This window comes from Orbicella franksi, chromosome 3 (assembly GCF_964199315.1).
Source record: "Orbicella franksi chromosome 3, jaOrbFran1.1, whole genome shotgun sequence".
Classification (NCBI taxonomy): domain Eukaryota; kingdom Metazoa; phylum Cnidaria; class Anthozoa; order Scleractinia; family Merulinidae; genus Orbicella; species Orbicella franksi.
Window position 1 is genome coordinate 11,052,950 of NC_138147.1, and position 27,452 is coordinate 11,080,401.

The following is a 27,452-nucleotide window of genomic DNA, read 5'->3' on the forward strand; positions in this document are numbered from 1 at the left end:
GCAGATATCGACGGAACCTGATTCGTAGCGTGATACTTAGTTTATATTTAAGCAGTAGAACACTTTTTTCCGTGTTTACATAGCCTCATCTACACTTAGGGGGCTGGAATAATTCGAGACATTCATGCAAGCCTGAGACGCTGTCGAGGGTTTACACGGAAAAAATACTCTTGGTTTTATAAATATTCGTCAAAAATACGCGCGAATCTAAAACGTCATAACCGTGTTTACATACTCTCATAAGAACACATCTGACCAATGAGAGCGCGCGTAGTAGCTCAATTATTTTATAAAGCAAAACAAATCGCCAAGCCCTCACCAGTCTCAGTAGCTCTAGAGCGTTTTCCCGTATCTGGGAGTCGTGAATTCCACTTCCGTTAGAATACTCAGCGTTCATCGGATTGATCATTCTTTTTCTTCTGATAGGTACCTTTTTTAGAGCGCCCTGGCGACATCTGGGAGGTTATGGATTCGAATCCCGTGGGGTCTTACACCTTTCACATCAATCCGAACCTTTCTTAATAATAGTAACCGGATATTTAACCAGGGCAAACCCGTCAGTCTAAGCTGTTATCAGATAGTGCCCAGGGCAACTTGACTAGAAACCATAGGCACGCAGGGCGTGCAAGAGTTATTTTTTGTGTGTGTGAAGTCTCGGAGATAGGAGCATTCATGGAGCTGTTTACAGTAATGATTTGGTTAATTTTAAGTTTTTTTGGTTGCGATGTACCGCAAGAAAAAAACTGGGAATTTATGATGTACATACGATGTCACATCGGTAATGGTATGATAGCTAAATAGTAAGCCATAAAATGTTTGACTGAACAAACTACAGTAATCTGACACGTCTCCAGATTAATGTAGATACCATCTTATTTTTTTCTTTGATTCGTTCTTTGATAAAACCCACATTGTGATTGGTGTGACACGTGCACATGCATAACTCCCTCACTCACCGATCACATAGCCCTTCCAACCCCCAAGAGGAATTTTTGCTCAAAAATACTCAAGTTAAGAGACCTTTTCGCATTTTATGCGTGTCGTAAGTTTACCCTTTTACACAACACAACACAACACAACAACACTACTTCACCGAAAATAGAAAGAAACAGAAAAAAACCTCTCCGACACATTGAAAGTCTGATTTAATTAAATTGCTCTTTAACTTGGTGCCACGCAGTCTTCAAAGAACATTTGAGCAGTTTTGATACTTTTTACCTTTAAAAATATCGGACTGAAAAGAATGTCATAAAACGCCCATCAAATAAAAATAAACTGCTACTGAAGAGACGTAAAAACCGTCCAGAAATTAAAGCTTTTTTTGTTTATAATTCTGGGAACAATAGCCGATAACTTGTCAGCTCTAACTGAATTTACTCCCATATAAAAAACAAGTGTTAAGTTACCATTTGTAACTAAAGATAGCAAACATCTCGTGGGAAAGAGTGGTGACGATTCGTCAACTCTAATTGAATTTACTCCCTTGTGAAAAACAAGAGTGTCTAATTACCCTTTGTAACTAAAAAATAAAAGCATCTCGTTATATTTGCATGCAACAAGAACAAAACAATCGTCACCTGCACTTACTATTGTAAACGTTAGAACTGTTTCAAATCTAAATAGTCTCGTTTCCTCTAAAACATGTCCTAAGAACTAGAAGCGACGACTCGTGACCTCTAATTGAATTTACTCCTTATGAAAAACAAAAGTATCAAGTTACCTTTGTAACTAAAAATAAAAATATCTCGTTGCATTTGCATACTACTAACACACGAACTGTTCCAAACCTCAAGGCTCATCTCGTTCGTAACTAAAATCCTCAGCCTAACCCACAGAAAATGTCGAAGTAAGCTCAGTATATGAATACTTCCTCCTCTTTCATAGAGGAATAAATATGGCCGTTCTAAACTGTGTCGGGATCAAATCTTCTCACATACCATTTACCTTTACAACAAGAAATTTGATTGCCTGTTTATAGTAGATCCAATCTGATTGGTGTGACATACATACATCTCTCACTCACTCACTCACTCACTCATCCATTGACCCGTCCATAACATACCCGACGCGCCGACTAAGAGGTATTTTTTTTACAAAAAAATAACTCAATAACAAAGGAAAACCCAATGTACATGCTCTTACAGTGTACCTGTAAGGTAAAAAATATATAGCAATTGGTCAATCGTGTCTTTCTTATTATCGTTTCTTTGCACTTCGTATATATTTACGTACATTTCACCCAGAAAGGGAAGGGCGTTACCAATTGATATCGAGTTGAAACCAGAACCCTTGGTAGGGGGAGGGTGGGGGTCGAGCCCGTGATAAAGGTGTACAGTTGTAATTATTGCGCCAGAGGAGACTGGAGCCGAGTGAGGAAAAGTACTTTGCATTGCGTAAGAAAGATACAGTTCTTCAGATCCTCTCCATTTTGTATCTTCTAAAGCTGTTTGGTGTTGTAAATCCATTGATCTTCGTTATGGATGATCCTGCTCTCTTGGGTGAGTACATTCAAATTGTGTTTGCTCGTTGAAATCATTACAGGCCATTGCTCTATGTGTAAATGGTTGGCGATCTTCATAATCATACGAATTAGATCAAAAATATTCTACAAACTCCTTCCTGTGGATATGTTTGTCGTACAAATGCTGATATTCAGTAAGGGATGTTGAATTATTCTGGTGTCTTACAATATGTTTTACGATAATTTTGTCGAATATAATCAACTGGATAAGATAAGCTCATGACATAATACAGTACTCTGTACCTACTCAGCCATTTATAGCAAATTTCATGTGATTAATTCGATAAGCTTACGGCACATCAGTTTCACCACTGACTGAGCAGTCAATGTCTCGTTTTGGTACATGAAATGGCTGATTGTCACAGTCAAACATTTGCTAAAATATACCTTGGGTATCACTCCTAGTTGTGCAAGTGCCCTCAGCCCTGGCAGAGTCACCTTTTGCAAGGTCAATGGGTTGATTCAAAAGAACCTTTAAGTTTTAGTTTATTTTGTAATTTATACATTATTAACTTTAACTTTGTAAGTAGAATGGCTAACATTTTTAGACTTTTAACTGTTAGCTTTTTAGGTATGCAGGGACCCTCTGGAAACCACATAGGCTACCTGTTAAAATATCTTTATTATTAAAGTTGACATTTCCCAAAAAGTGAAAATCAGAGAAAAGGCTCAGTGTTACCCCCCTTTAGTTGAGTCTGTGGGCATGCTTTTCCCCAGAAAAGTTTGGAAACTACGTTAGACTTGTTTGATTTATTTTTAAGTAGTTTTCTAAATTACTAACCTAATGGCTGATTTATTAACATCAAAAATCAATAAAACTGATTTGATGTTGATTTTGTGACATCCACAAAACTAAACAAGACTGTAAATGCCTTCTAGGGACCTTTTGAATTCAGTTATGAGTACCTGCTTAGCCAATCAGATGTAGAATTTGCCAAGTCAGCCTCTAGATCATGCTAAAAGATAATTATGATATATCTAGTGTGTTGATTATAATTTAAAATACCTTATTTTCAATGTTGTGTTTGTTTGTTAGCACTCACTCCACACACTGTGGAAGATCCTGATTCAGCAGCCACTAGACAGCTTGTAAACCCTGAGCGAGTCCACAGACATGAAGATCCTTATGACTTGGTTGTGTTAGCTCAAGAAGTACAGAAAGCTGATCAGTTTGTCCGATGTGCTGCTAGTAATAAACTCATACTGATTGCAGAACAGATTCGTCATCTTCAAGAACAAGTAAGCTTTTCCTGAACAGATTTTAAACCCCTGGCTAATGCTCCTTAAAGGCTGCTGCACACTAGCTGATTTTTTATCATAGAACTGCTGATTTTGTGCTAGGGTCAAATCAGGTTAAAATTTGTCAGGCCAGCAGCTTGCCACACACTAGCCAATTATTTGTCGCGACAAACCACGTTTAGGCTAGGGGCGGAGTCATCCAAAATCAAGATGACACCTATTCCACTGATGTGACTTTCGTGACATTTCCTAATTGGTCGAGACAAATCATCTTGGTCTACCGCACACTAGCTGACAAGGCCCAGCAAGACGTTTTGAGATCTAGCACTGTCAGATATTGCCTGACAAGCCCTGATCTTGTTGTAGCATGTCTGAATTCACCACACACTAGCCAAGAAAAGGAAATTTTTTGTTGGCCGACAAAAAATCACCTAGTGTGCGGCTGCCATCATTTTATCGTGTAGACTTATCTGATTGTTGGGAATAAAGTAAAATACAAAAATTTGGAATAGTCCATGGAACAAATTTATCTGAATTATCACAAGTCCTGATCGCTAGATACCAGTCTCAACTGGATGGAGTGGTGTTCTCACAGTCCATCTCAATCCAGATATATAAAAGGGTCCCAGCAAATTGTTGGGGCAACCCAGAAAAGCCATCTGTAACAATCCATTAAAAGGTAGATAGCGATACTACTTTAAATCTCATGCTTCAAAAGCCAGAATTCAGTACCTGCCTGGAAAGCAATCTAGATATTTTGAATACAGACTTTGTTTTTTAAGCCTCTGACAGATGGTATCAGAAAAAAATGGAGGGAGTTTTAACAGCTCTTAGTGAGAAGAAGTGCTGCCCAATGTCTATGTAGCAATGTTTCTGCGAGACTGCGCCATTGCGGGAATCCCTCCTTGCATTCAGAGATGGCCCCCAGAAAAACAAAAAGGCTATTAACAAGGCTATAGGCTTAACAAAGGCATAGTATTTTAGAAGCCATCCCAGGACTTGAAATTGCAACTGATACAGTTGCCAATGCAACTAGCATTTCATCCTTGGTGAACAAAACTTCTTGTTTAGTGCCATAATGGCGACTACATTTCTCTGTGTTGACTATCAATAATGGTTATTTTGTCACACATTATGTCCTTCTAGAAAATCATGTTGAAAGATCGTTGCTTCTACAACACTCAACATAAGAAGAGAAGTCAATCCATCCTTTTGCATTGCTGTATTGATTCTCTTACATCACAAAACTTCCAAATGGCTGACCATGTTTTAAGTCGCCTATAATGTATTGCAAACCCTTGATCATTGACTACGTCATGTATGCCTATGGATTGTTCTCTTGTAATGCACAGATCCTTCACATCTGAACAGCCAGGCATGAACAAAACAACAACTGCCACCTTCTGATTCACAAGAAACTTTATTGAGTATAGACACTTCAAAATTTTATCATAGATCTCAATAAACTGCTTTATTTTCCTTGGTGCTCTGATGCATTTTTTTCTTCTGTAGCTTTCAATTAATGGGCTCCTTTCCTAAAAAAATGGCCCCTAAAAAAGGTCTTCAGGGGCCACTTCGGCCCTCAAGTAATATTTTCTGTCTGAAACACTACATATGATATTTTATCTTGTAAATGATTACCACTTTAGACACTGTTTCCCCTAGTTGGGAAGGCCCTCTGGGCCTTCCAAGAAACTACCCACCTGTTTTTCTAAACTACCCTCTTGATCCAAAACTTATTGAAACCCCTGGTATAGGGAAAAGTGCAGAAAGATTATCATGGTAAATCATAGGCTTTGTGGTGAAATTAGAAAGACGTTCATGAGCTGGAGATATAGAATTTGATATTGAACGTGTGGCCTTCCAAACACCATGCAGACACTCTATTCTCTGGACTACAATACAAATGCAGCACTATTATTGTAAGTGAAACAAGGTGATGATCACTTGTCTCTTGGATTAAAGGCTGACTATAAATACATTATGTAAAATTATCATAGGTAAGGTAAAGTCTGCATACAAGCCAAGGGGATCATCAAGCCGGAGCTTATCCCAGTTTCTGTAGCATGAAGCGACTGGAAGTATTTCTACTCCCCCCTGGATGGGATGCTAGTCCATCACAGGTTACTTTACCCCCAGCATTAAATTCAACGGTACCAATTTATACACCTGGGTGGAGAGAGGCACTGTGATAGTTAAGTGTCTGACCTAAGAGCACAGCACAATGTCCCTGGTCAGGGCGTGAACCCAGACCGCTTGATCCCGAGTCGAGCACACTAACAATGAGGCCAAGAAGTGTAAAATTATCATAATTTATGCAAATTTTGTTTTTGTTCAGATGTTTTTTTGTGGACTTTTGAAGTCATTCTGCCACAGGCTAAGACTTACTTTGTTGATTTTCAGGCCAGGAAAGTGTTAGAGGAGACCAAACGAGATGCTGAACTCCACCATGCTGCTTGCAACTTCAAGAAAAGACCAGGCCAAATGTATTACCTGTACAAAAGACAAAATGGAACAACATACTTCTCGATGCTTTCACCAAAGGTAAAAAAGTATGGATGATTTAGAACATGTTTGACAGCAAGCATGGTCCACGAGCAAGATCTTTACAGCAAAAAGTTAGGCCATTTTAGTGCTCAGACATGATAACAAACCAGACTATAAAATGATGTAGGCTATTTCAAAACTTTGTCAGACAATGTCCACTGAGCAACTGTTATTTCCAGTACTGACTTCCTGTCATCTCATGAAAGAAAATGGTTAGAAAGCTAACTACGGTCAAGTCTAGATAATTTGCAGGCATTTTTCAGTTACCCACACTTTTCCTCATGGTTCTCTTACATTGCTATGTTATTGAATTTGTTTGTGCAGTTAGACTGCTCTTTTAGCTCTTCTCCTCTATAACAACTATTGTCAGTAATTAAAGTGTTTTCATTGAACGTTAATGTGAAAAAGTGAATAGTGTAATTGTAAGTAAACTCAACTGTAAAGTAGTGGTAGAAGTTGGTAATAAGTTAGTTAATGTTGTATTTGGTGTGAAATTTTATGAAAGAGAAACATAATGCTAGTTATGTTAGTATTGTAAGTAACATTAGTAATAAATAGGGGGGACAGGGGGCGGGAGCCCGGGATAATCGGGGGGGGGGGGGGCAGAGGGTCAGAAAGCAAAGGGCAGGAAAGACCAGGAAGTGGGAGAGGAAAGGGCAGGAAGCGGAAGAACCCAAAATGTTTCTTGACTTACATTTAGCTTATTTTGAGACTTCTGGACTGACGGAAAAATAAAAATTTGCTCTTGGGCTGAAAAATTGAGGCCTACTTCCAGTAAAATTGGAAACCATTTTACGGTGGTTACGTCATAGGTCATGAAATGTGAGACATGAGATGTTAAAAAAAAATGAGAAATGTGAGACATGTCAATCATGTTATCTGTGTCTAGTACATGTATAAGACATGAGTAAGAAGAGCAAGGCTGAAAAGAAAGGAAAAAAGGAAAAGAAACGCTTAAAGATTGCGCAGCTAAATGACAAGGATGTGTTTTGAGTATCCTTATTTACAGGAGCAAGATGGACAAGGGTGGGAGCTGGGAGATAAAGGTACGGGAAGTGGGAGAGCAGGGTATGGGAAGCGGGAGGTTCTGATCCCCTGTCCCCCTCCCCCCACAATATACAGAAGTCATGTAATGGTACAGTTAGTAATATGCAGTATTGTAAAGACCCTGTAAACTTGTTAGTAATGCTAGTATTGTAAGTAGCTTTATATTTACTTCAGCTCATCCACAAGTGAGCTTTGTGTTTAATTGGGTGCTCCTAAAACAGTAAAAACTATACAAGGAGGTTTAAAGTTTAAACTAAAATCTATATTTACAATAATAAAATCTAATTTAAATTTAAGAACAATCTGACCTTACAAGTAACTGGATTAAACATTAAATTAACTCTAAATTTACACTAGCATTAGTAAAAATATTTTAAGAATTGTTGCTGTTGTAAGTATTTTAGTGATATAAGTAAGGTTAGTATTGTAAATAAATGTATGTAAAAAATATTGGTGGATTTTATTGATGTGAGTTTCTTTGACAGGAATGGGGCCCAAGCTGTCCTCATGAGGCATTAGGATCTTATCGACTTGAAGCTGACATGTCTTGGACTAAAGCTGAGGATGTCGAACGACGTAGCAAAGACATCGCCTTGGTGGACCAACTGCTTTCAGCAGAGGTTCCAGCAATTGAATATGTTCTACCACCACACAAGAACAATGGATTTTCTGCCAAGGCAGCTCTTAAACATAAGACTGTGATTGAAGATGTTAGTGATCAAACAGAACCGATTGTTGAAGAACCACAGTAAAGGAAACTCAAAACAGACATTTACCACAAGCTTTTAGAATGACAGAAGAATGAAAGCAACTGTCAAAGCCACATGTTTTTTAAAATTTAAGCAATGGACTTCATATGTTCGTCTTGTAGTACATAAACTACAGAAACAATTGATGAAGCCAGTGAGTTGAAGCAAGCATTTACCTTGTGTACTGTAGATCTACTAAGTCTGTCACTGGCCACTGAGAACAAGTTAAGATTTTGCTCAAGTAGATTTCAGATTTGTCATGGAAATTGGTATTAACATATTCCTTTTAGAGTGGTTTTCAATTGTGTCATAAGACCAAAACCAAACCAACTACTTGCCAATTAGACCACCTCACCAATCTCAAGCGGCAGTAAAACCCAAACCAAAGTAATTGCCTGATTACTCTCAACGCTCATTTGAAAACTGCTATAAGGCTGATAATTTCAAAATTTTTAAAATTAGATTGGGTCAGACTTAGTAACAAAAAATATATAAGTATTGTCATCTGTATCATAATAATAATAATAATAATAATAATAATAATAATAATAATAATAATAATAATAATAATAATATCAGACCAATGGTTGCTGTGCAGTATTACAAATTAATGTCCTCAGAAATATCTGTTTTTTGTGTGGCTTATCTATTTATTATATAACCATTGATTATCTAAATCAATCGTGATAGTATGTGTTAAAAGCGAGAACTGAACAGAAGTGATGAACTGATTGATGCGGTATCCCTGGGGAGACTTGTCCTCTTTTCTCAGCTGAGACACATAACCAGGTTCCAGGGGACCAGCAGTGCTAAAAGCATAATTTCAAGCACTTTTGTAATGGAGCTCCCCCACTCTGGGTGTTGCACTAAGTTCAAAACCATATATCATTTATAACCCAAAGACAGTCACGTGGTCTGGACTTCAGTAATGTTAATCGCATAGCAATGTTTCAGTGGATTTAGCAAGAAACTGCAAGAGCTTGTTGATAAAAAAAAAAATGCATCTGGTTTGGGAACGTGACAAACCAGACTGGCACAGTTTCGTACATAAGACTGTCTTTTGCCGAATGTGTAATGCATAAAAGGCATTTACTTGCAAGCAACTCCTTCACCAAATATAAGCAGGTATTTTTTTAAAGAGTACATAATGGATCATGATGATGGTATTATATTTTACAATTGTATTTAATGTTATTAATTTTAGCTTGATTCCCATGGATGGTGCATTGCACACTTTGGCAACAATTCTTTATAGCAATAAACAATAAGGAATTAATGACGTACGCGTTTTAGAAATATTTTGGAAGTACTGGTAAGATATCTATCCTGACACTATATTAAAATATATCCTCATAAGTGTTTGGGTCACCCTTAAAAAATCATTTACGGTTTTCGAGTAATTTCAGAACTCTCACCGTAAACTTTATAAACTTTGACGGTCTTAACACTGCAATTTTCCCAGTTACTGTACACACAACGGTTTAACTCGAAAACTTTTACCCAAATCTTGAATCATCTTTTTCAAAAGTGTAGAAAATTCAAGCATTTCCGACAGATATAGAAACAAAAAGCAGCATCACTAAAGCAAAGTGACGCTCTTATCTCTTTCATTGTTAAAAAGTGTATTCTTGTTGGTGATGCGTGTTTTAACAGCACGGGAAGAGCATTTCAAGAAGAAACGTTTGAATGCTGAAAGAGATCCCAACCGTCGCGTTACATGATACAACTGACTAAGGACGCATAAATTACCACATACTTATGCAAGTTCTTATTCATTCTTGTACATTCCTATACGTTGCATTCTTCTTCCGTTCCTTTCTTAATTGCGCCTTATTGAAGCACGCGCTCTGCTACGTTGTGTTACGTTAGTGATGCGACCTCTCTTTGCTCTGTTTGATTGTTACGTTAGTGATGCGCACTTTGTTTTGTGTTTGATTGTTTGCGTCAGTAATGTGCGCTTTGTTTCTTTTCTGTTTGATTGTTTACGTGAGTACTGGGTGCTTTCATTGTTTTGTGTTTTGATTGTTTACGTTAGTAATGCGCTCTCTCTTTGTTTTGTGTTCGCTTGTTTACGTTAGTAATACGCGTTTCCCTTGTTTTGTATTTATTTGTTACCCTAGTGATGCTCGTTTTCTTTGTTTTCTGTTTGATCGCTTACGTTAGTAATGCGCGCCATCTTTGTTTGTATTCGATTTTTACGTTAGTGATGGATAATTTCTTTGTTTTGTGTTTTAATTATTACCTTAGTGATGGTCGCTTTCTTTCTTTGTGTTTAATTGTTACCCTAGTGATGGTCGCTTTCTTTGTTTTGTGATTAATTGTTTCGTTAGTGATGCTGGCTTTCTTTATTTTGTGTTTAATTGTTACCTCAGTAATGCGCGTTTTAATTGTTTTGTGCTTAATTGTTACGTTAGTAACGATCGCTCTCTTTGTTTTGTGTTTAATTGTTACCCTAGTGATGCGCGCTTTCTTTATTTTGTGTTTAATTGTTACTTTAGTAATGCGCGCTTTCTTCGCTTTGTGTTTAATTGTACCTTAGTAATGCGCGCTTTCTTTGTTTTGTGTTTAATTGTTACGTTAGTAACGATCGCTCTCTTTGTTTTGTATTTAACTGTTGTCTTAGTGATGGTCGTTTTTTTTCTTTTGTGTTTAATTGTTACGTTAGTGATGCGCGCTTTCTTTATTTGGTGTGTAATTGTTACGTTAGTGTATCTCGCTTTCTTTGATTTCTGTTTGATTGTTACGTTTGTAAAGAGCTTTCTTTTTTTGATTCGTTGTTACGTTAGTGATGCGCTCGTTCTTTGCTTTGTGTTTGATTGTTACGTTAGTGATGCGTACTTTCTTTGTTTTGTGTTTGATTGTTACGTTTGTAAAGATCTTTGTTTTTTGATTCATTGTTACGTTAGTGATGCGCGCTTTCTTTATTTTGTGTTTAACTGTTACGTTAGTGTGCCTCACCTTCTTTGATTTGTGTTTGATTGCTATGTTTGTAAAGAGCTTTCTTTGCTTTCTGATTCGTTGTTACGTTAGAAATGCGCACTTCCTTTGTTTTTTGTTTGTTTGATACGTTAGTTATTCGCGCTTTCTTTGTTGTGCATTTTTTTGATACGTTAGGGATTAGCGCTTTCTTTGTTTTGTGTTTGATTGTTACGTTAGTAATGTGCGCTTTCTTTGCTTTGTGTTTGATTGTTTTGTTAGTGATGGCACTTTCTTTGCTTTGTGTTTGATTGTTACGTTAGTTATTTGCTCTTTTTTTTGTTTTGTGTTTAATTGTTACATTAGCAATGTTCGCTTTTTTTGTTTTGTATTTGTTTGATACGTTAGCGATTAGCGCTTTCTTTGTTTTGTGTTCGATTGTTTTGTTAGTAATGGCGCTTTCTTTGCTTTATGTTCGATTATTACGTTATTGATGCCCGCTTTCTTTGTTTTGTGTTTGATTGTTAGTGATGCGTGCTTTCTTTGCTTTGTGTTTAATTGTTACGTTAGTTATTTGCGCTTTCCTTGTTTTATGTTTAATAATATACATGAAAAAATTACTGGATTTTGATTGGCTAAGAACAGTGCAGTTCAAGTGTAACAGCAGTGCAAAAAGTGTAACATCGGTGCAAAAAGTGTAACATCAGTGCAAAAAGTGTAACACCAGTGCAAATTACACATCGCAATTCTAGATTAAGATTGGCTGAAAGAAAATAGGAAATTTTCTAAGCCAATGATATCACGTGAAATGATGACGACAATTTAGTGCAGAAACTTTGATAAAAGATAAAAGTTTCCTCGAATGAGAAAAAATGGCTTCAAGAAAGATCTTCCGGCATTTCCTCCACGCGAATTTTTTCATGTTTATATTATTAATAAGTAATCATACGGTTTTTCTCGTTCAGTTTGGAATTAATTAGCACTTGTGAGGTTTTCAAAAAGCTCACTCGTGCAAATTAATTCCAAATTGAACTCGAAACCGGCTGATTACCTATACTAATTGTTACGTTGGTGATGCGCGCTCTCTTTGTTTTGTGTTTAATTGTTGAGTTGGTGATGCGCGCCTTCTTTGTTTCGTGTTTGATTGTTACGTTAGTGATGCGCGCTTTCTTTGTTTTGTGTTTAATTGTTGAGTTGGTGATGCGCGCCTTCTTTATTTTGTGTTTGATTGTTACGTTAGTGATGCGCGCTTTCTTTGTTTTGTGTTTTGAGTTTAGAGTTCTTCCCTGCGGATTTTCGAGCAAAAGGCGACCCCTTGCTGATTATTTCCGTATTACTGTTTCGATAATTTTTCTCTTCCTCTTTCATTGGTTTTTCATTATTACGTTAGTAATGCTTTGCTCTTTTGTTTTGTTTGATTATTATTTTCGTCCTGCTCGCTGTTTTTTTTGTTTAACTGTTATCTGATGCCGCCCATTCTCTCGTTCTCGTGAATGTTTATAACTTTGCACGTGACTGCCTAGCAGCACATAATTGCTGAGCGAGCAACACGTTTTTATGCCTACTTGTAAAATAGTAAAATATGATAGTGGTATAATAAGTATAATTGTAACAACACTGTCAGTCAATCAGTCTCCCAGGCTTTTAAAGCGTCCGAGGGAATCAAATCTTCCTAAACTGATGCGTAGGCAAAGCTCGGAAGTAGTTCGTGCGCGGCTTTTACAAGTCTAGTTTGATCTCACAAGAAAAAAAAGGCGACGCGCATATATATACAGGGCATGATGCAGACTCGTGGAAGTACGACAGAACGTTTGGGAAAATCAAAGCATTTATGCGGTCGATTCACAGGCGCCGTAGGGTTAATATAAGTTAACATAATACTATCAAATTCTCTCAAGCTCTTTCGAGTGTTCTCATCAGGCCTTGTAAACAAATATCGGTTGCTTTCATGTTTTTTACCTTATAAAATAAAGGTAACACGTTGTACTGATTCTTCATGAACGTGTTTTCATCAACGAACCGATACAAACCTTCTATACAAAGCACCTTCACGACATGAATCAGAGCCTTCGTTATACCATATATGGTTATACCACCGCAATTTTAGTCACATCTATAATTGTCTCTAACCTGATTGGTTCTTTGCAAGCCTTATTTTTCTCCAAATGAGCCTGCGTGGCTGTAGCGAGATTCTGGAGATTTTGCGTTTTGTTTCGGTTGTACGAGGTGCACTTTCTGCTATAACTCTGGCAAGCTAAAAGCCTCGGGGAATTTTTTGCATAGCAGCTTCACCGCTGAACGAAGCATTTGCACGCGAAATCCTGTCAGCTTGGAACAGTTATGGTGTCTGTTAATGACAGAGTGTCCAATAACAGAATTCGGCTTCTCGTGACTGAATACTTCTTAAACCTTTTAGAATTTTTTTTTTTTTCCTAAGCAAAGGGTTTTTTTAGGTGAAAATCGTAAACAGGCTTCAAGTTTTGACAAACTATGTTGGAATACGAATACGAAAATACTCATCAAATAAATCCATCAAGCGTTCTTATTAATTTTCCTCTCTTCACGACCGCGAAAAAGAACGCAAGAGAGCAGGTCATGTTTTAAAGGAACTTTGTTTCGTCTAATGCTGTCTACCAAATGATACTCGTGATTAAGCCAATAGGATTGCCGCTATGAATCGTATGATTACAGTCTAAATTCGGACCCCACTCAGTTTTATTTAGAATTTCTCATCAGACTATAACGGGCATCAGGCCATTAGGCTTAGTACTCAAGCATTTGGATATGTTGCTCCAGACTAAATTAAATTTTTGAAATTTCACTTTGGCTTTTCTTTTCATCATTTGCTGGACTCTGATAGATGGATAGTAAGAGAAAAGTATTTAGGTTATTAGTTTAATAAAAGGCTCTGAAAGAGGGTAAACATTTAATATTTGATCGTTTTTCCTTAGGTAATAGAATTACCCAGAAAGTAGGCAAAACATAATAATTTTGAAGCGAAGAAAACTGAGTACACGGAACTACAATAGAAATTACGGACATTCACGTGAGCAACGCATGGTTACCGAGTGACTCTGTAAATTTAGTACTGTACATATCTAGACCCTTATACTCATCCCATATTCATTTTCCTGTTTCTAAAGACTTGCTAAATCAGAAAATATTGGGGTTTTTAATCCCACGCAATGGTTTCCCGCTTCATTGCACAAGTTATTGTGAACGTGGATTTGATTGGTCTAGACATAAACTTATAAACCCGGAGGTGAATATTCATTTTGTAACCTCCCAATTTCGACACTTTCAGAAGACACAGTCGTCTCGAAGCACCTGGGAATCACTGAAAAAAACATGGCGGCACCAAAGTGAGTTGACATTTTTGCTTCTTTTCTAAAGAATCACGTCGAAAATCTTCGAAATTAGTGACTTATTTTGAGCGTTGTGAGCCCGTGATGTGATGTTGCATACTTCAAAATGGCGTTATCGCCGAGTCAGTGACCTTCGGCAAGCGATTGAAAGCCCTCCAAGTTGCAAAATGTCTAGGCCTTGCCAGAGTTCTCAACGTCTTTCTCTAATTTCTTCTCATTTGCATCGCAGGGCGGACATTGCATTGATCGGTTTGGCCGTAATGGTAGGTCGAATCATTTTGATAGACGCTGACATAATCTTAGCAATAACCTTATATTGTATGAGCACAGAAGTGTACTCACGCTATATTTTCTTCTTTTCTGTCAGGGCCAAAACCTTATCCTAAATATGAACGACCATGGTTTTGTGGTAAGCCTTACCTTTGTATAATATCTTGCCTGATATAGTTTTACATCTTCCATTTAAATTTGACCTGTAGTGTTGTATGACTTCATTTAATTGTTGAGCTCACTAATATAAACTGTTTGTCATAGTTTGTATAGTTTTTGTGCTGCTCTTTATAAACAGACTTGCACATGCATGAATTTTGTTTTTTAATTAAAGTTATGTGGGTGAAGTTGATCTTTGCTAAATATTACAGTTGCTTTACCTGCAATTTCACAATTAGGACAACAGCTAGAAATGCAGTTTTTGCATCACTGGTTTAATTAATTCACTCTTATTATTCCTTGTTCAATAAAGTTTGTCAACATGCATATGTGTCATTGAAGGGAATGTGGTCCTGTGGCCCCTGTGATTTTTTCTTTAAAATAGACCACAGTCATTCGATTTATCAATATTCTAACATGGCTCCGAGGCTATTTGGTGGTGTTTACTTTGTATCTAAGTCTCTTCTGGGAACTGAGGGACAAAAGAAACTTAACAAATTTGCAATGTTGTCCTAAAAGCCTTGGAGCCATGTTAAAACATTGATATATCAAATGTGGCCTATTGATAATGACTCAGGTAAAATATTCATAAACCAATCACAAATTGGCATTAGCTGAACTACAATCAAACCATTGTTTTAATTCAATCAAGTCCAATATATTTTCCTGTTAACTGAATCCATTTAAACATTTCAGTTTTCCTGAATAAGAAATTATTGACTTGCACATGTTACTCTAACTTGCAACCATTATTTTCAATTTTATATTTTCTTTCATTGTTATGGAATATCCACATTTTATAGATATATTTGCTCTCTTTAATTTGTTTTTAGGTCTGTGCTTACAACAGGACAGTGGAGAAGGTGGACAAATTTTTAGCAAATGAAGCCAAAGGTAACAAATAAATGTTCCTTTTAAACAATTTGTATACAGTCTCAAGCCACTCTTATGTGGACACCAAAGAAGCAGACAGACCTGAATGTCCATGTTTCGCCATCTTCCAAAGTCTTGAATTTACCATCAACCACCTTTTGTATCGTGTTGGTGTCTGTATTACACAGGTAGAGATTGTGTGAATTCTGGTTTCGCTGGAACCAGTTAAACTGTCCGTAATGTAGAGCTGTCTGTAACAAGAGGTTAGACTGTTTACAGACAACCTCCTCCTCCTAATAGAAATTTGAACATTAACATGCATGTAGTCCACTTGATCTTATACTTCTACAATACAGACCCTTGTACAATGTAACTACTCAAGTCTGTCCTTATTGACAAGGATTGACCAGATAGATATTCCTGTTGAGCTGCTGTTCATTGGTGGACTGTGGCACAGAAATTCAGGCATTATTATGAGGCTATTATTATATGGCTGTGTCTCACAAGGACTGGGAACTACCGAATTCACAAATTTGATTGACTGAAATCGATATTGACCGCGGTCTAGATTTTCCCATCTAGACCGGCATCTAGACTGGTTTCATTTTGCGTTGAAAAAGTAGCAAACTAAAATACAAAAATGTTCACCATTTTCTTTTTTTTTCTTCTCAATCATTTATGGAAGTGCTAAAAAGCCTGATGACAAAAAAAAAGTAAAGAGGACGAGCAAATTTCGGCAGGTTTATGTTAAGCTCATTGCCGTTCGCAAGCAAAATGTCAGCAAACCAGTTACATTAAACGAATTAAAGTTTTCTTCTTTGCCATTTAATAAACATCTTATTAACCGTGTGTACAGACCTCACTGCGTTCGGTCTGTACTCACGACCTCGGTCAAGATTCTCCTGTACAGACCTCCAGCTCGGTTAATAAGAGCTAAATTTAAGGCATTTTCTCCTGCTTCCCAAGTCCTTCTATCTCGATTCCCAGTTGTTAGTTATGGGTATTTTTTTTCTCGCCTCTTGTTTTGTAAGAAATCCTCGGACCTTGCCAGAAATCACGTCAACTCAGCTTATCAGAATTCCTCCAATGCTCCAACTCACTAAGGCTGAAATTTTATGTTATCGCGGGAAATCACTTTAATCTACCACTACTCTAGCATAATAAACAAATAAATAAAAGTTCAATCTTGACCAACACCTTGTTAATGTTGGAAATCATTATCATAAAATGACATTCTTGAGTGATAAAAGTTGACACGTATAAGAAAAGAAATGTAATGAAACCCTCCTTTTTCCCCAGGAACAAAAGTTATAGGTGCAAAGTCAATGAAGGAGATGGTAGCCACGTTGAAAAAGCCACGACGTGTGATGATGTTGGTAAAAGCTGGTTCTGCTGTCGATGCCTTTATTGAACAGTTGGTAAGTCCTTACAAACTCTTTCGTTGTTCCACCCACCATTCAGCATGAAGTACCGTAAATTATATATAGCTGCGGCAATAATTAATTGCTTATGGCACTTAACAAAAATTGAAATCACTTTAGTTAGTTTACATCCTGATCCATGTTCTGTACATTAATTATTTTCCACTTCTAATTCTTAAATTGGTAACTAAATAAGGGATTAGTCTTTAATTTCTTCCTACGATACCAGCACATTGTCAACAAGACAAGTAATGAGAATAAAGAAAATCATCAATTTGAGGATCATTCATGTACCACTTACTTCTCAATGCCAGCAATGGACTCTGGATTGAGCTCACTGTGTTGTGTTCTTGGAAAAGACAGTTTACTAATGTCAGTTGTATCTACAATCATGGACAAAAGCAGTTGAGACACTCCCTGAAAAAGACCTGTTTCATTGAACGGGTGTGTTTTTCAATCTCCAATTTCACATTTCGACCCCCTCTCCCCTTTTCAATGTTGTAACCACGTGACAGTGTCCATGGAGCACATTTTAACATTGAAAAGGGGGAGAGGGGGGTTTGGCTATCAACAAAAAAAATGTTTTTTGAAATTACAGAAGGACGCTGATAGAAAGGGTTTGTTTTGCTCAAATGTGTCAACACTTTTGTCCATGATTGTAGATACTGGTGAATTCAATGCTGACAGTATCCCTGCGATGGACTTGCATCCCATCCAGAGGGCAGTTAAAAATACTCATTTAATTGCTTTACTCTTAGCTTCATGAGACCAGATACTTGATCTGTTTTTACATTATGTATATACACGTGCAGTGAAGCAGAAGCTTTGATTAAACCACTCAGGGAGTCTGGGTTGAGGATGGACTTATCTTTTTGTCGTATTGGCAGGTACCTCTTCTGGAAGCTGGTGACATTATTATAGATGGAGGCAACTCAGAATACAGGGACTCAATTGTGAGTAATTAATAGAGTACCAAACGTTATAGAAAAAAGATGGGCAGGCATTTTATTTTTTCAGCCAGAATGTCAAGTTAAACTACTAATGATGGGTCAAATATCATTGTAGCATAATTAAAATAACAATAAAATTGCATAGCTTAATTTTTCAACTTTTCAAAATACTTTTTGTAAACAATTTGAAAACAGAGACGCTGTAAGGACCTAGAATCCAAAGGACTGTTATTTGTTGGAAGTGGAGTGAGTGGAGGTGAAGATGGTGCACGGTATGGTCCATCTCTCATGCCTGGAGGGTCTGACAAGGCCTGGTATGTTGCATTAGATTGCGTCTAATGATTCTCTAGCAGTAACAGTTGTACATCTCATTAGACAATTCTATATCTATCGACTTCTTGAGAAAACAAAAAATACCCCATTTTAATCTCAGAGTAAGGAAACTGAGATTCCTCTCAGGAAGACCTGTGCAGCATTCAGTAGTGCATTCCTTCACTAACAGATTACAATAACAAGCCAAGATGTTAGCCAAGAAGACTGTATGTCCAATGATATTTATTATCATCATCATCACTGATAGTTTTTCTTAGATAGGGAAAAAAATATCAGTTTCTTTCTGTTGACACTTCTAAGTCAGAAGTGCTAACTCTGTTTGGGCTTATTGCATAAATGGAAACTAAGATGTTTGTACTTTTTCGTTTTTTTGGGACTTGTTCCTCCTAAAGTTAGCCAGTCTTAGGCCCCATGTACCTAATCTGGATAAATTTCAAAACAATGGTCCGCAAAAAACAGACAAACTGTTTTTGGTCCACTCTTATCTACATAAATTTGAAAATGCAGCTTTCCTCCCTTGGTTTAGCCCTTCATGCATTCTAAAATGGCCCCAGAACAGCACAGTAGAACATGTGTACATGATGTGAACTGTGCTTAATTCTTCTTTGTGCTATCAGTACTGTATTTTCGGAAAGATCTATTTGCAACACCTATCTAGCACATTCAAATTTCTCCACTCTGGAGACCGCTTTTGGTAGAGCACAAGTTTTAGTGACCAACATTGACATTCAATGCAAAACCAGAGAAAAGTACATAAATTTTGAAATTAATCCAGATAATTAGTGTGAATTGGGCAAAATCAAACAACTTATTAGACATGCATCTAAGTAGATAAGTGACCCTGCCAACTATGTTTTTTTGTTTTTTTTTTTTCACTCATTAGGGCTCACATCAAGCCAATCTTTCAGTCAATAGCAGCAAAAGTTGGATCTGAACCATGCTGTGATTGGGTAAGAAATGTTGCTGAAATGTTGTTGAAATCTTGCTTTCAAGGGACATTTTCCTAGGATTGTAGAGAACTTCAAAGGCCATGTCTACAGACATGTTTGTAAACTTAATGTTTTCACTCTGAAGAAACGTCGCTACAACTAAAACCTCACAATGCGAGTTTCTTTTTTTGTCTCAATATCTTGTGTTTAGGTTGGTGGAGATGGTGCTGGACACTTTGTTAAGATGGTACACAATGGCATTGAATACGGAGATATGCAGGTAGGAGATCAATATTTTAGGTTGTAGCAAACTTGTCTTAACACATTGGGTCAGAGAGATGGCATGTATTTTAACAACTTGACGTCAGTTTTTCATGCATCTGTCCTGTTGTTGATCATGAATTTCGTCGTAACATTGTCAAAGTTATAAGCAGCTGCTGTGGATCCACGGGGCGATAGTGAAGTGGATCCACAGACTACTTTGACAAGGTTAAAAACGCATAAAAAACTGACGCCAATTTGCTTTTTATAGTAACAAATTGTTAATTAAATTGTCTGCTCTCATGCGATGTATGAACATCACATAAATAATAAATTCAGGTGTGTGTCCGCTTATTAACAATGAAAATTAGGCTAAATTTGGTTAACCAATGAGCACAAGAGAATTTCTGCAGTTATTGTAAAATTATAACTAGTGTCTGCATATACATAGAAGACCTCAAATTCACCAACTTGAGGAACTGACATATCAGCAGTGTTAAGTTTGGTCATCAACTTTTGGAGTTTGGAGGAATTAAAGCAAAGTGGATGTCCTGGGACTGCATTGGCATATATGATGTGAAATGTGGTGAATAAGTGCTAATTAAAGTTCACATACCATTGTCTGTAAATCAAGCTTTGGTATAAGAGTGCAAGATTTAACTGGCCAATAACAAGAAGGTTTTCCCTGTAAACATTGTTTCAGACATGGAGGATATTACATGACTGTGCAGGGATGCAATATCTATGTAACAAAGTTTGCTTATAGACCCTATTCACAAATGGCTGCCAATTCAAAATTCTTTTGTAAGTATTTAAATTAACCCAACTAACCTTGTTTCTGAGTTGTTAATTCAAAAGAAATTATACTCTAATGAGGTTATTTGGTCTAATTTAAATGCATACAAAAGAATTTTAAATTGGCAGCCATTTTTAAACCAGTCTAAGACTTACTGTGTTTGTTTGATCAAATATATATATATTTAACAGATACTCTCTTTAATTTTGTTTTGGTTTTCAGTTGATTTGTGAGGCTTATCATCTCATGAAGAGTGCCCTGGGCATGTCCTCTGATGAAATGAGTCAGGTATATAATTGTGCCTTTTTGCACCTTGTTTTTAAGTAACTTTCAAAACTGTTTCAATGAAAGTCCTTGATGTGTCTACTCCTTTCAGACTAAACTGCCAATGCACACAGATCTCCAACAACAGGTGGAAATCTGAGCCAGAATGTAGTTGTTTGGCATTAGTTTGTGCCCTGTACTAAGCTGACTTAGGTTGTGTTCTATTGGGATCAACTGTTTCAACCGCAACTAGTTTCGGTTGATACCACTGACATTTCTCAATAGAACACTTTTCCAACCATTTCCGGTCAAAATGCGGTAACTCCAGGGAATAGTCCTCACGTACAATCACGCAACATAATCACCCATTAAAACAAATGCTTTTTCTACTGTTTCACGCTGGTTTGCGGCCAGTTGTAAAAGTTGATCAACCAAACCAACCGAAAATGGGTTTTCCCCAATTATAGAACATGAAAATGCCCAAACAACCAGAAACGGTTGATCCTAATAGAACACGACCTTGATGACACAGTAACTGTTTTTTTCCCTTGAAGGTGCTTGCAGAATGGAACAAGGGAGAGCTTGACTCATTTTTGATTGAAATTACAAAAGACATCCTTGCATACAAGGATTCTGATGGTCTTCCTCTTGTGGAAAAAATCAGAGACTCTGCTGGCCAGGTATGAAGGTTATTTTATTTTTTAGGTGTTGCTATTAAAAATATTTAGTGAGTAAGATCTTGAAATGAAACCATTTTCAAATGTTGTAGATGCTTTGTGCAATATCTAGAATGGTGTCATTGTGAAAGGTTTTAATTTGTTGTCTTAATTAGAAAGGAACTGGCAAATGGACAGCAATCTCGGCGTTAGAATATGGAATGCCAGTCACTCTTATCGGTAAGGAATATGCGTTACACTATGATAATAAGTCACAATGATGCAATCCCACAAAAAACTCTGCCGTAAGCTGATAAGACTTGCTCATAAGCTGAGTGCAAAAGCTCAGCTCAGAGCAAGAAAAATGTCTATAACATAACAGCACTTGTGTGTAAAGAGTGCAAAGATTACCTAGTCCTATTTACAACCACAAAGAACTTTGAGAAAAAGCTTTCACACTGATATGTGTAGTCCGGCCAGATGAATTGTTGTAAGCCAGTCCAGAAAAAAGCCATCCTTTCTCCATCTGTAAGAAATTCATTTAGCTACATGTATTAAAAACAATAATATTTTTTACATTCATCAAACATTTTCACAGCATTCCAACAAAATCAGCTAGTTTGGTCTGGGTAGATCCAAGTGTTTTTCCTGTCCAGCCCTCACATTAAGCCCTCAATAAGTTCAAAACAGACAGTATCAATTATTTAAAGAACACTTACATGTATACTTTACATTTGTCTTAACTCTGAAATCTTTTTTTTTTCTTCATTACCTTTAATTTTGTGTTTTGATCTTTTTAAAACATCTTAAGAATTTTGTTATTTAAGGGAGGGCATCAAGTTTACCAGTCTATGACTGTAATGTGTTTATACTCAGGCTATTAAGTTATTATTGTTATATACTATATTAATAGTGGGACATTTTATGAGTTTTAGAGAATTCACACTTATTTTATTTGATGAGCCCTATGCAACATAATTTATTAAGTATAGTATGGCTTCAGTCTTGAAGTTGGTACAACTAGATGAAATCCTAGTCAGGGTGACTATTTGAATGAAAGCAATTCTTTCATGTGGCACATTATGTTGTTAAAGGTGCTTCTACCTCTCACATTTGTGACTGAAACATGAGTGTGTGACTATTCAAGAGAGACCTTTTGAAAAGTGCTATGTGGTGCTGCTTGTGTGTTTTTTTTTTTATTGTCGTTTGTTGTTGTTTAATTTAAACTTTACCAGCGAAAGATCAGTGGGTAATTTATATCACTCTTTGTGTTATATAACTACACCCCCTCACTGACAACTTTCTCCTTGCCCACTCCAGGTGAGTCTGTATTTGCACGCTGCTTGTCCTCACTCCAGACTGAGCGAGTTGGTGCCAGCAACGAACTTAAAGGACCAGCATCTACAAAGTACACAGGAGATAAAAAGGAATTCATTGAGCATATTAGAAAGGTAATGTTAGGTAAAAGGTCCGCAGGGTGCTTCACCCATGTTTGGTTATAGATGTGCCACTAAGGGTTGGAAATTCTGACCCTGTTTAGGACAAAAATACTCTAAAAACCCTATCCTGCTTTGGATTACACCCTGTATTTTAAGACCCTGTTTAGTACAAATTCATGAAATTCAATGCATACATGAAGTAATATGTGTAAAGACGCAAATAAGGGTATAAAAATTTTTCGCAAGACATAATGAAATGGAAGATAGCTTTATAGAGACAAACAAGCAACCATTCGCTGTTTAGGACAAGTGCCGACCATATTTAGGATAGAGGAAAGTAAAATTGTACACCCTGTTCAGGACAGTGAGGCCAAAAAACCATACCCTGTCCAGCAGCATGTGCCCTTATAAGCCAAATATGGGAGTAATCCCCCTCCCCCAGGGTAAAAAGGTAAAGGTAAAGTCTGCATACAAGCCAAGAGGCTTAATAGGCCGACGCTTATCTCTGGTTTCTGTAGAACGAAGTGTCTAGGAGTATTTCTACTCCCCCCTGGATGGGGTGCTAGTCCATCACAGGGTTACCTCCAGCATAAAATTAGCCAGTACCCATTTATATGCCTGGGTGGAGAGAGGCACTGTGAGAGTAAAATCTCTGCCCAAGAACACAATACAACATGCCCCGGCCAGGGCTTGAACTCAGGCCGTTCAATCCAGAATGTAGCACACTAACCATGAGGCCACCATGCCCTAAGCTAATGTTATCACTTGTAATTTAATGAAAATGGACTGGTTTAGTTTAATTTAAGCACTATTTGATCCCTTTGAATTCTTTTAATAGGCTCTATATGCATCCAAGATTGTGTCATATGCTCAGGGCTTCATGTTGATGAGAGAAGCAGCTAAGGAGTTTAACTGGACTCTGAACTATGGCGGCATTGCGCTCATGTGGAGAGGAGGGTGTATCATTAGAAGGTAGGTAAATAAAGTGAAATTGCGGTACAGTATGTAAAACAAGTTCTTTCAGTAAGTAACTTGAAATGAATGGCATTCAGATGAGTGAAGATGTATCTCAAAGGAGTAGTGAACAGCACCATTCACCCAGTAGACTTCAAGTAATCCCTCTTTCTCTTGGTCCGGCGAGCGTGACCATAAATAAACATCAAGGTAAAAATATGGCCACATGAATCCTGGGGGAGAGAAGCGCGTGAAAGGATTTAGCGCAGACATTTTTTTCCTCAAGGTTTTCTTTCGCATCACGCATGACGGACTAAGCGAAAGAGGAACCACTTTATAGTCTATTCACTTACATACGTACATGCATACATGCATCCTTTATTATCTTTCCCCATGGGGGCTTTTCGAACTGACTCAGTTCAGTTCACTTGGTTGTTGTTGGCACTGATCTAAACAAAAGCGGATTAATTCAACAAGAACTGAGGTTGGCAGTCTGACATAATCATATACCAAAATGCATGATTACGTTGAAACTGTTCAAGTAATAACACAAGTGAAGTTAAGATGCCTCCGGGTTTAGTGAACTTTGCTACTCCCTAAGCCACCTTAGATGGCTGTTTTCAAAAATGTTTTTTTGGCTATTTTGGTCGTGGATGCATAAAACATTGACATGAAACATCCAATGCGTGTTAGCCTGAAATGTCAGTCATTTCCCGCTGACATTTCAGGCTTAATGCATGTCTGTCCAACTTGTTTTTCCCTTTTTACTGCCAATTGTTTGTTTGTTTTTGTTTTGTGTTGTTTTGTTTTGTTACCTTCGTATTGTAAAATGTAAAGAAAAGGACTTATTAGTTTGCTTCTGTTTTTGTAGTGTCTTCTTGGGCAATATCAAGGATGCATTTATTAAGAATCCCTCTCTCCAGAATCTGTTATTAGACGATTTCTTCAAAAATGCGATTCACAACTGTCAGGTAGGCCACAGAAACTAAATAAAGTATTCCGTCCGTGTCATTAAAATGAGTCTACTGACCAAACAAGATGGAATTCAATTAAAGTTAGAACACGTGGTGAAACTGGTGCTAAGACTTTGATTGTTGTAAAGAACTGTACGAATGTATTCCTTTATTGAGGTTTCATTCCAATTTATTCAGTCCGTCTGTCTGTCAGTCAAGTCAATTTAGTGAGTCAGTCTGTCAGTCTGTCAGTCTGTTAGTCAGTCAGTCAGTCAGTCAGTCAGAGTCAGTCAGTCAGTCAGTCGGTCAGTCAGTCAGTCAGTCAGTCATTTTCATTCACTTATCTGGACTTTAAGCAACCATGTTTTAGTTAGAGAGACTTTCAACGTTGGCTGTGCGTACCTTTGACGGATTTTGTACATTTCTTAACCGCCCTACTCTTTTAGTACAAGGGTCTAATTTAATTATTTATTTATTTATTTATTTATTTATTTATTTATTTACATTACTTTGCTTTTGCGTAGGATTCTTGGCGTAAGGTTGTGGCTGCCGCAGTGACCCTTGGGATACCTACCCCAGCATTCAGTACGGCACTCGCATTCTACGATGGATACAGGTTAGAGACGCGCACCTATGATGATGTTACTTGATGATCAGGCTATAGGTGGTTTGCAACCTTTCGCGAGAGATACAAATGACAAAGACCTTTGCGGCCATGTTGGATGACTGGAACAATAAAACTTATTAGAATTCTTTTGACTATACGTTAACAGCGTCTAACATGATGGATGAAGAAAAGAGTGTTATTTCAAGAGAGTAGTGTACGATTCTTTGCACGGCAAAATGTGATTCCAGACCACTATATAGCTAGACTACGAGTAGTCGCTCTTTCGCTTAGTCCGTCGTGCGTGACGCGAAAGAAAACCGCCCCCAGGATTTCGCGCGGCTATTTTTTTTTTCGTAGTTTTCTTTCGCGTCACGCACGACGGACTAAGCGAAAGAGCGACTACTCGCAGTCTACTATATAGCTGATTTAGGTTGGTGATATTTCATATTTGCACAACTGTGAGATATAAAAGACTGGCAGCTGAAGGAATGCCCCCTTCCCCCCTCCCCGTTCGTCACCCAAGTCTCGGTAGATTTATTCTACAGACACTGGTGGTGAACTAGTAGTAGTTACTAACTTCAATTCTGTTTGCAGGTCAGCTCGTCTTCCTGCCAATCTCATTCAGGTAAGATGCAAAACTCTGTTAACTCGTACTTATGAAATGATATTCTCGGACATTGATTACTTTCAAGCAGCAAGTTGAGAGTTTTTGCTAGTCTGAAAAAAATAATAAAATGTTATGAATGCGTTCTAGACAAAACAAAGCTGTTCTCTAGAACGTTCTAGAATTTTTTTTTGTTCCATCCTTAACGAGTTGTCAAGTCTGTCATTTACACGAATTTCTCATTCCTTCATTTAGTGGTTCACATTGAATCGTAGAGTCTGAAAAAACACTAAATGATTATCAAGACCGTATTAAGTGAATGATATCTAGCACAATTTTCTTGTAGTGACACAGTTAAAATTAAAGCGGTTTTCGATTGACTGTCGTAAAACCAATTAGACTACTCAAACCTCCCTCAAATCGTAGTAAAACCAAAACCAAAACTAAAGTAAATGGCTGATTACTTTCGACACTCAAATGGAAATCTGCCCAGTATTTATCTCCTTTCTTAGTTTCTTTTTAATTTCATCGCAGGCTCAGCGTGATTATTTTGGTGCCCATACCTACGAGCTCCTCAGTAATCCTGGTCATTTTGTACACACCAACTGGACTGGGCACGGGGGCTCCGTATCCTCCACCACATACCAGGCGTGAGCAGAGATGGACCAGGTCCAAGGAGAATACGATAACGACCTGTGATCTTAATCCAGTGCACTGTTAGTTTTTAATCGTCTGAGTCCAGTGAATCTCCAGTTTCTTACGTGTACGTTGAAACAATATAAGAATGGAGTATGACAAACAATTCGTAGATAGGTAATCGTATTGTAAAACAACATTTACAGAGTAAAAGTAGGGGAAAAATCGGCTAGTTCTGTGGTTCAAGTCCAATTAGTATTAAAACAATAAATGAACCCGCATTAAAGAGAATACATGATTTAACTCTTGTATACTTAAACGAGAACATAGCAAGCGTTTTGTAACCACGGGGCTTTCTACTACCATCGAAAACATTTGGGTCTCAATATAATAATTATGATATGGAAACTTTAGTGCAAATATGAAACGCCGTTTTTTTTTTTAATCGCACTGCCCGCCCAGTAACAAGCACCCTAAACTGACCGAAAGGCTGACCGCAAACTGACCCAGTAAGGCTGACCAAAGTTACTTCAAGAATGATCCTGCTTTAGATTGTGTTTTTTGATGCCTCAGTCTGCAGGTAATTTGTTTGAGTATTTCTCTCGATTCTTCTTGGTAGAAGAAATTCTTGTTTGTCGCGAAAGGTTGACCTGAGAACCGACAACCCCCAGCGTTGGCCACAGATTTCTGTTGCCGTTATAAAGTTAGCAGTTGACTGGTCTTTGGGCTGGTGGGGGTGGAATCATTCGGTGGTTCGCTGAAATGAAATACTCTGAAGAACAGCACCTCCAACAGACAAGAACTGATTTTTCTCACGATTGTAATTTCGCCAACAGGAGCTGTCAAGACAAAAGCGCTATACAATGAGCATAATAGTGTATTTGTATCGAGCTTATGGGTTTCAGTGATGGTTGCTTTGGAAATTTTATGCTTCAGAAAGGCAGTTAAGCCAGGGTCAGTGAA

At 37.5% G+C, this 27,452-nt stretch overlaps 2 protein-coding genes across 2 annotated transcripts; both read left to right on the top strand.

Annotated features, from left to right (window-relative positions):
- Nucleotides 1-2,316: 2,316 nt before the first annotated feature.
- Nucleotides 2,317-9,555, top strand: LOC145481250 (uncharacterized protein C1orf50 homolog). Its single transcript, XM_081459702.1, has 4 exons — nt 2,317-2,498; nt 3,558-3,760; nt 6,164-6,304; nt 7,840-9,555. Exons 1-4 carry the CDS (start codon nt 2,477-2,479, stop codon nt 8,104-8,106), a joined length of 633 nt encoding a protein of 210 aa, XP_081315828.1. The 5' UTR covers nt 2,317-2,476; the 3' UTR covers nt 8,107-9,555.
- A 4,652-nt stretch (nt 9,556-14,207) lies between these two features.
- On the top strand, nt 14,208-27,379 carry LOC145481232 (6-phosphogluconate dehydrogenase, decarboxylating-like). Its single transcript, XM_081459681.1, has 18 exons — nt 14,208-14,381; nt 14,614-14,647; nt 14,752-14,793; nt 15,647-15,707; nt 16,986-17,104; nt 17,995-18,060; nt 18,253-18,371; nt 19,274-19,340; nt 19,531-19,599; nt 20,599-20,664; nt 21,195-21,320; nt 21,473-21,536; nt 22,617-22,747; nt 23,574-23,707; nt 24,561-24,660; nt 25,167-25,258; nt 25,844-25,874; nt 26,388-27,379. The coding sequence occupies exons 1-18, from the start codon at nt 14,368-14,370 to the stop codon at nt 26,505-26,507; spliced, it is 1,455 nt and encodes a 484-aa protein (XP_081315807.1). The 5' UTR covers nt 14,208-14,367; the 3' UTR covers nt 26,508-27,379.
- The last annotated feature ends 73 nt before the right edge of the window (nt 27,380-27,452 follow it).

Bases quoted from the DNA above. Each gene is read 5' to 3' on its own strand.
- LOC145481250 (XM_081459702.1), top strand. From the start codon at position 2,477: ATGGATGATCCTGCTCTCTTGG. The intron at 2,499-3,557 runs GTGAGTACATTC...TTTGTTTGTTAG, and splicing joins GGATGATCCTGCTCTCTTGG to CACTCACTCCACACACTGTG. The intron at 6,305-7,839 runs GTAAAAAAGTAT...TTTCTTTGACAG, and splicing joins TCTCGATGCTTTCACCAAAG to GAATGGGGCCCAAGCTGTCC.
- LOC145481232 (XM_081459681.1), top strand. The intron at 20,665-21,194 runs GTATATAATTGT...TTTCCCTTGAAG, and splicing joins CCTCTGATGAAATGAGTCAG to GTGCTTGCAGAATGGAACAA. The intron at 25,875-26,387 runs GTAAGATGCAAA...ATTTCATCGCAG, and splicing joins TTCCTGCCAATCTCATTCAG to GCTCAGCGTGATTATTTTGG.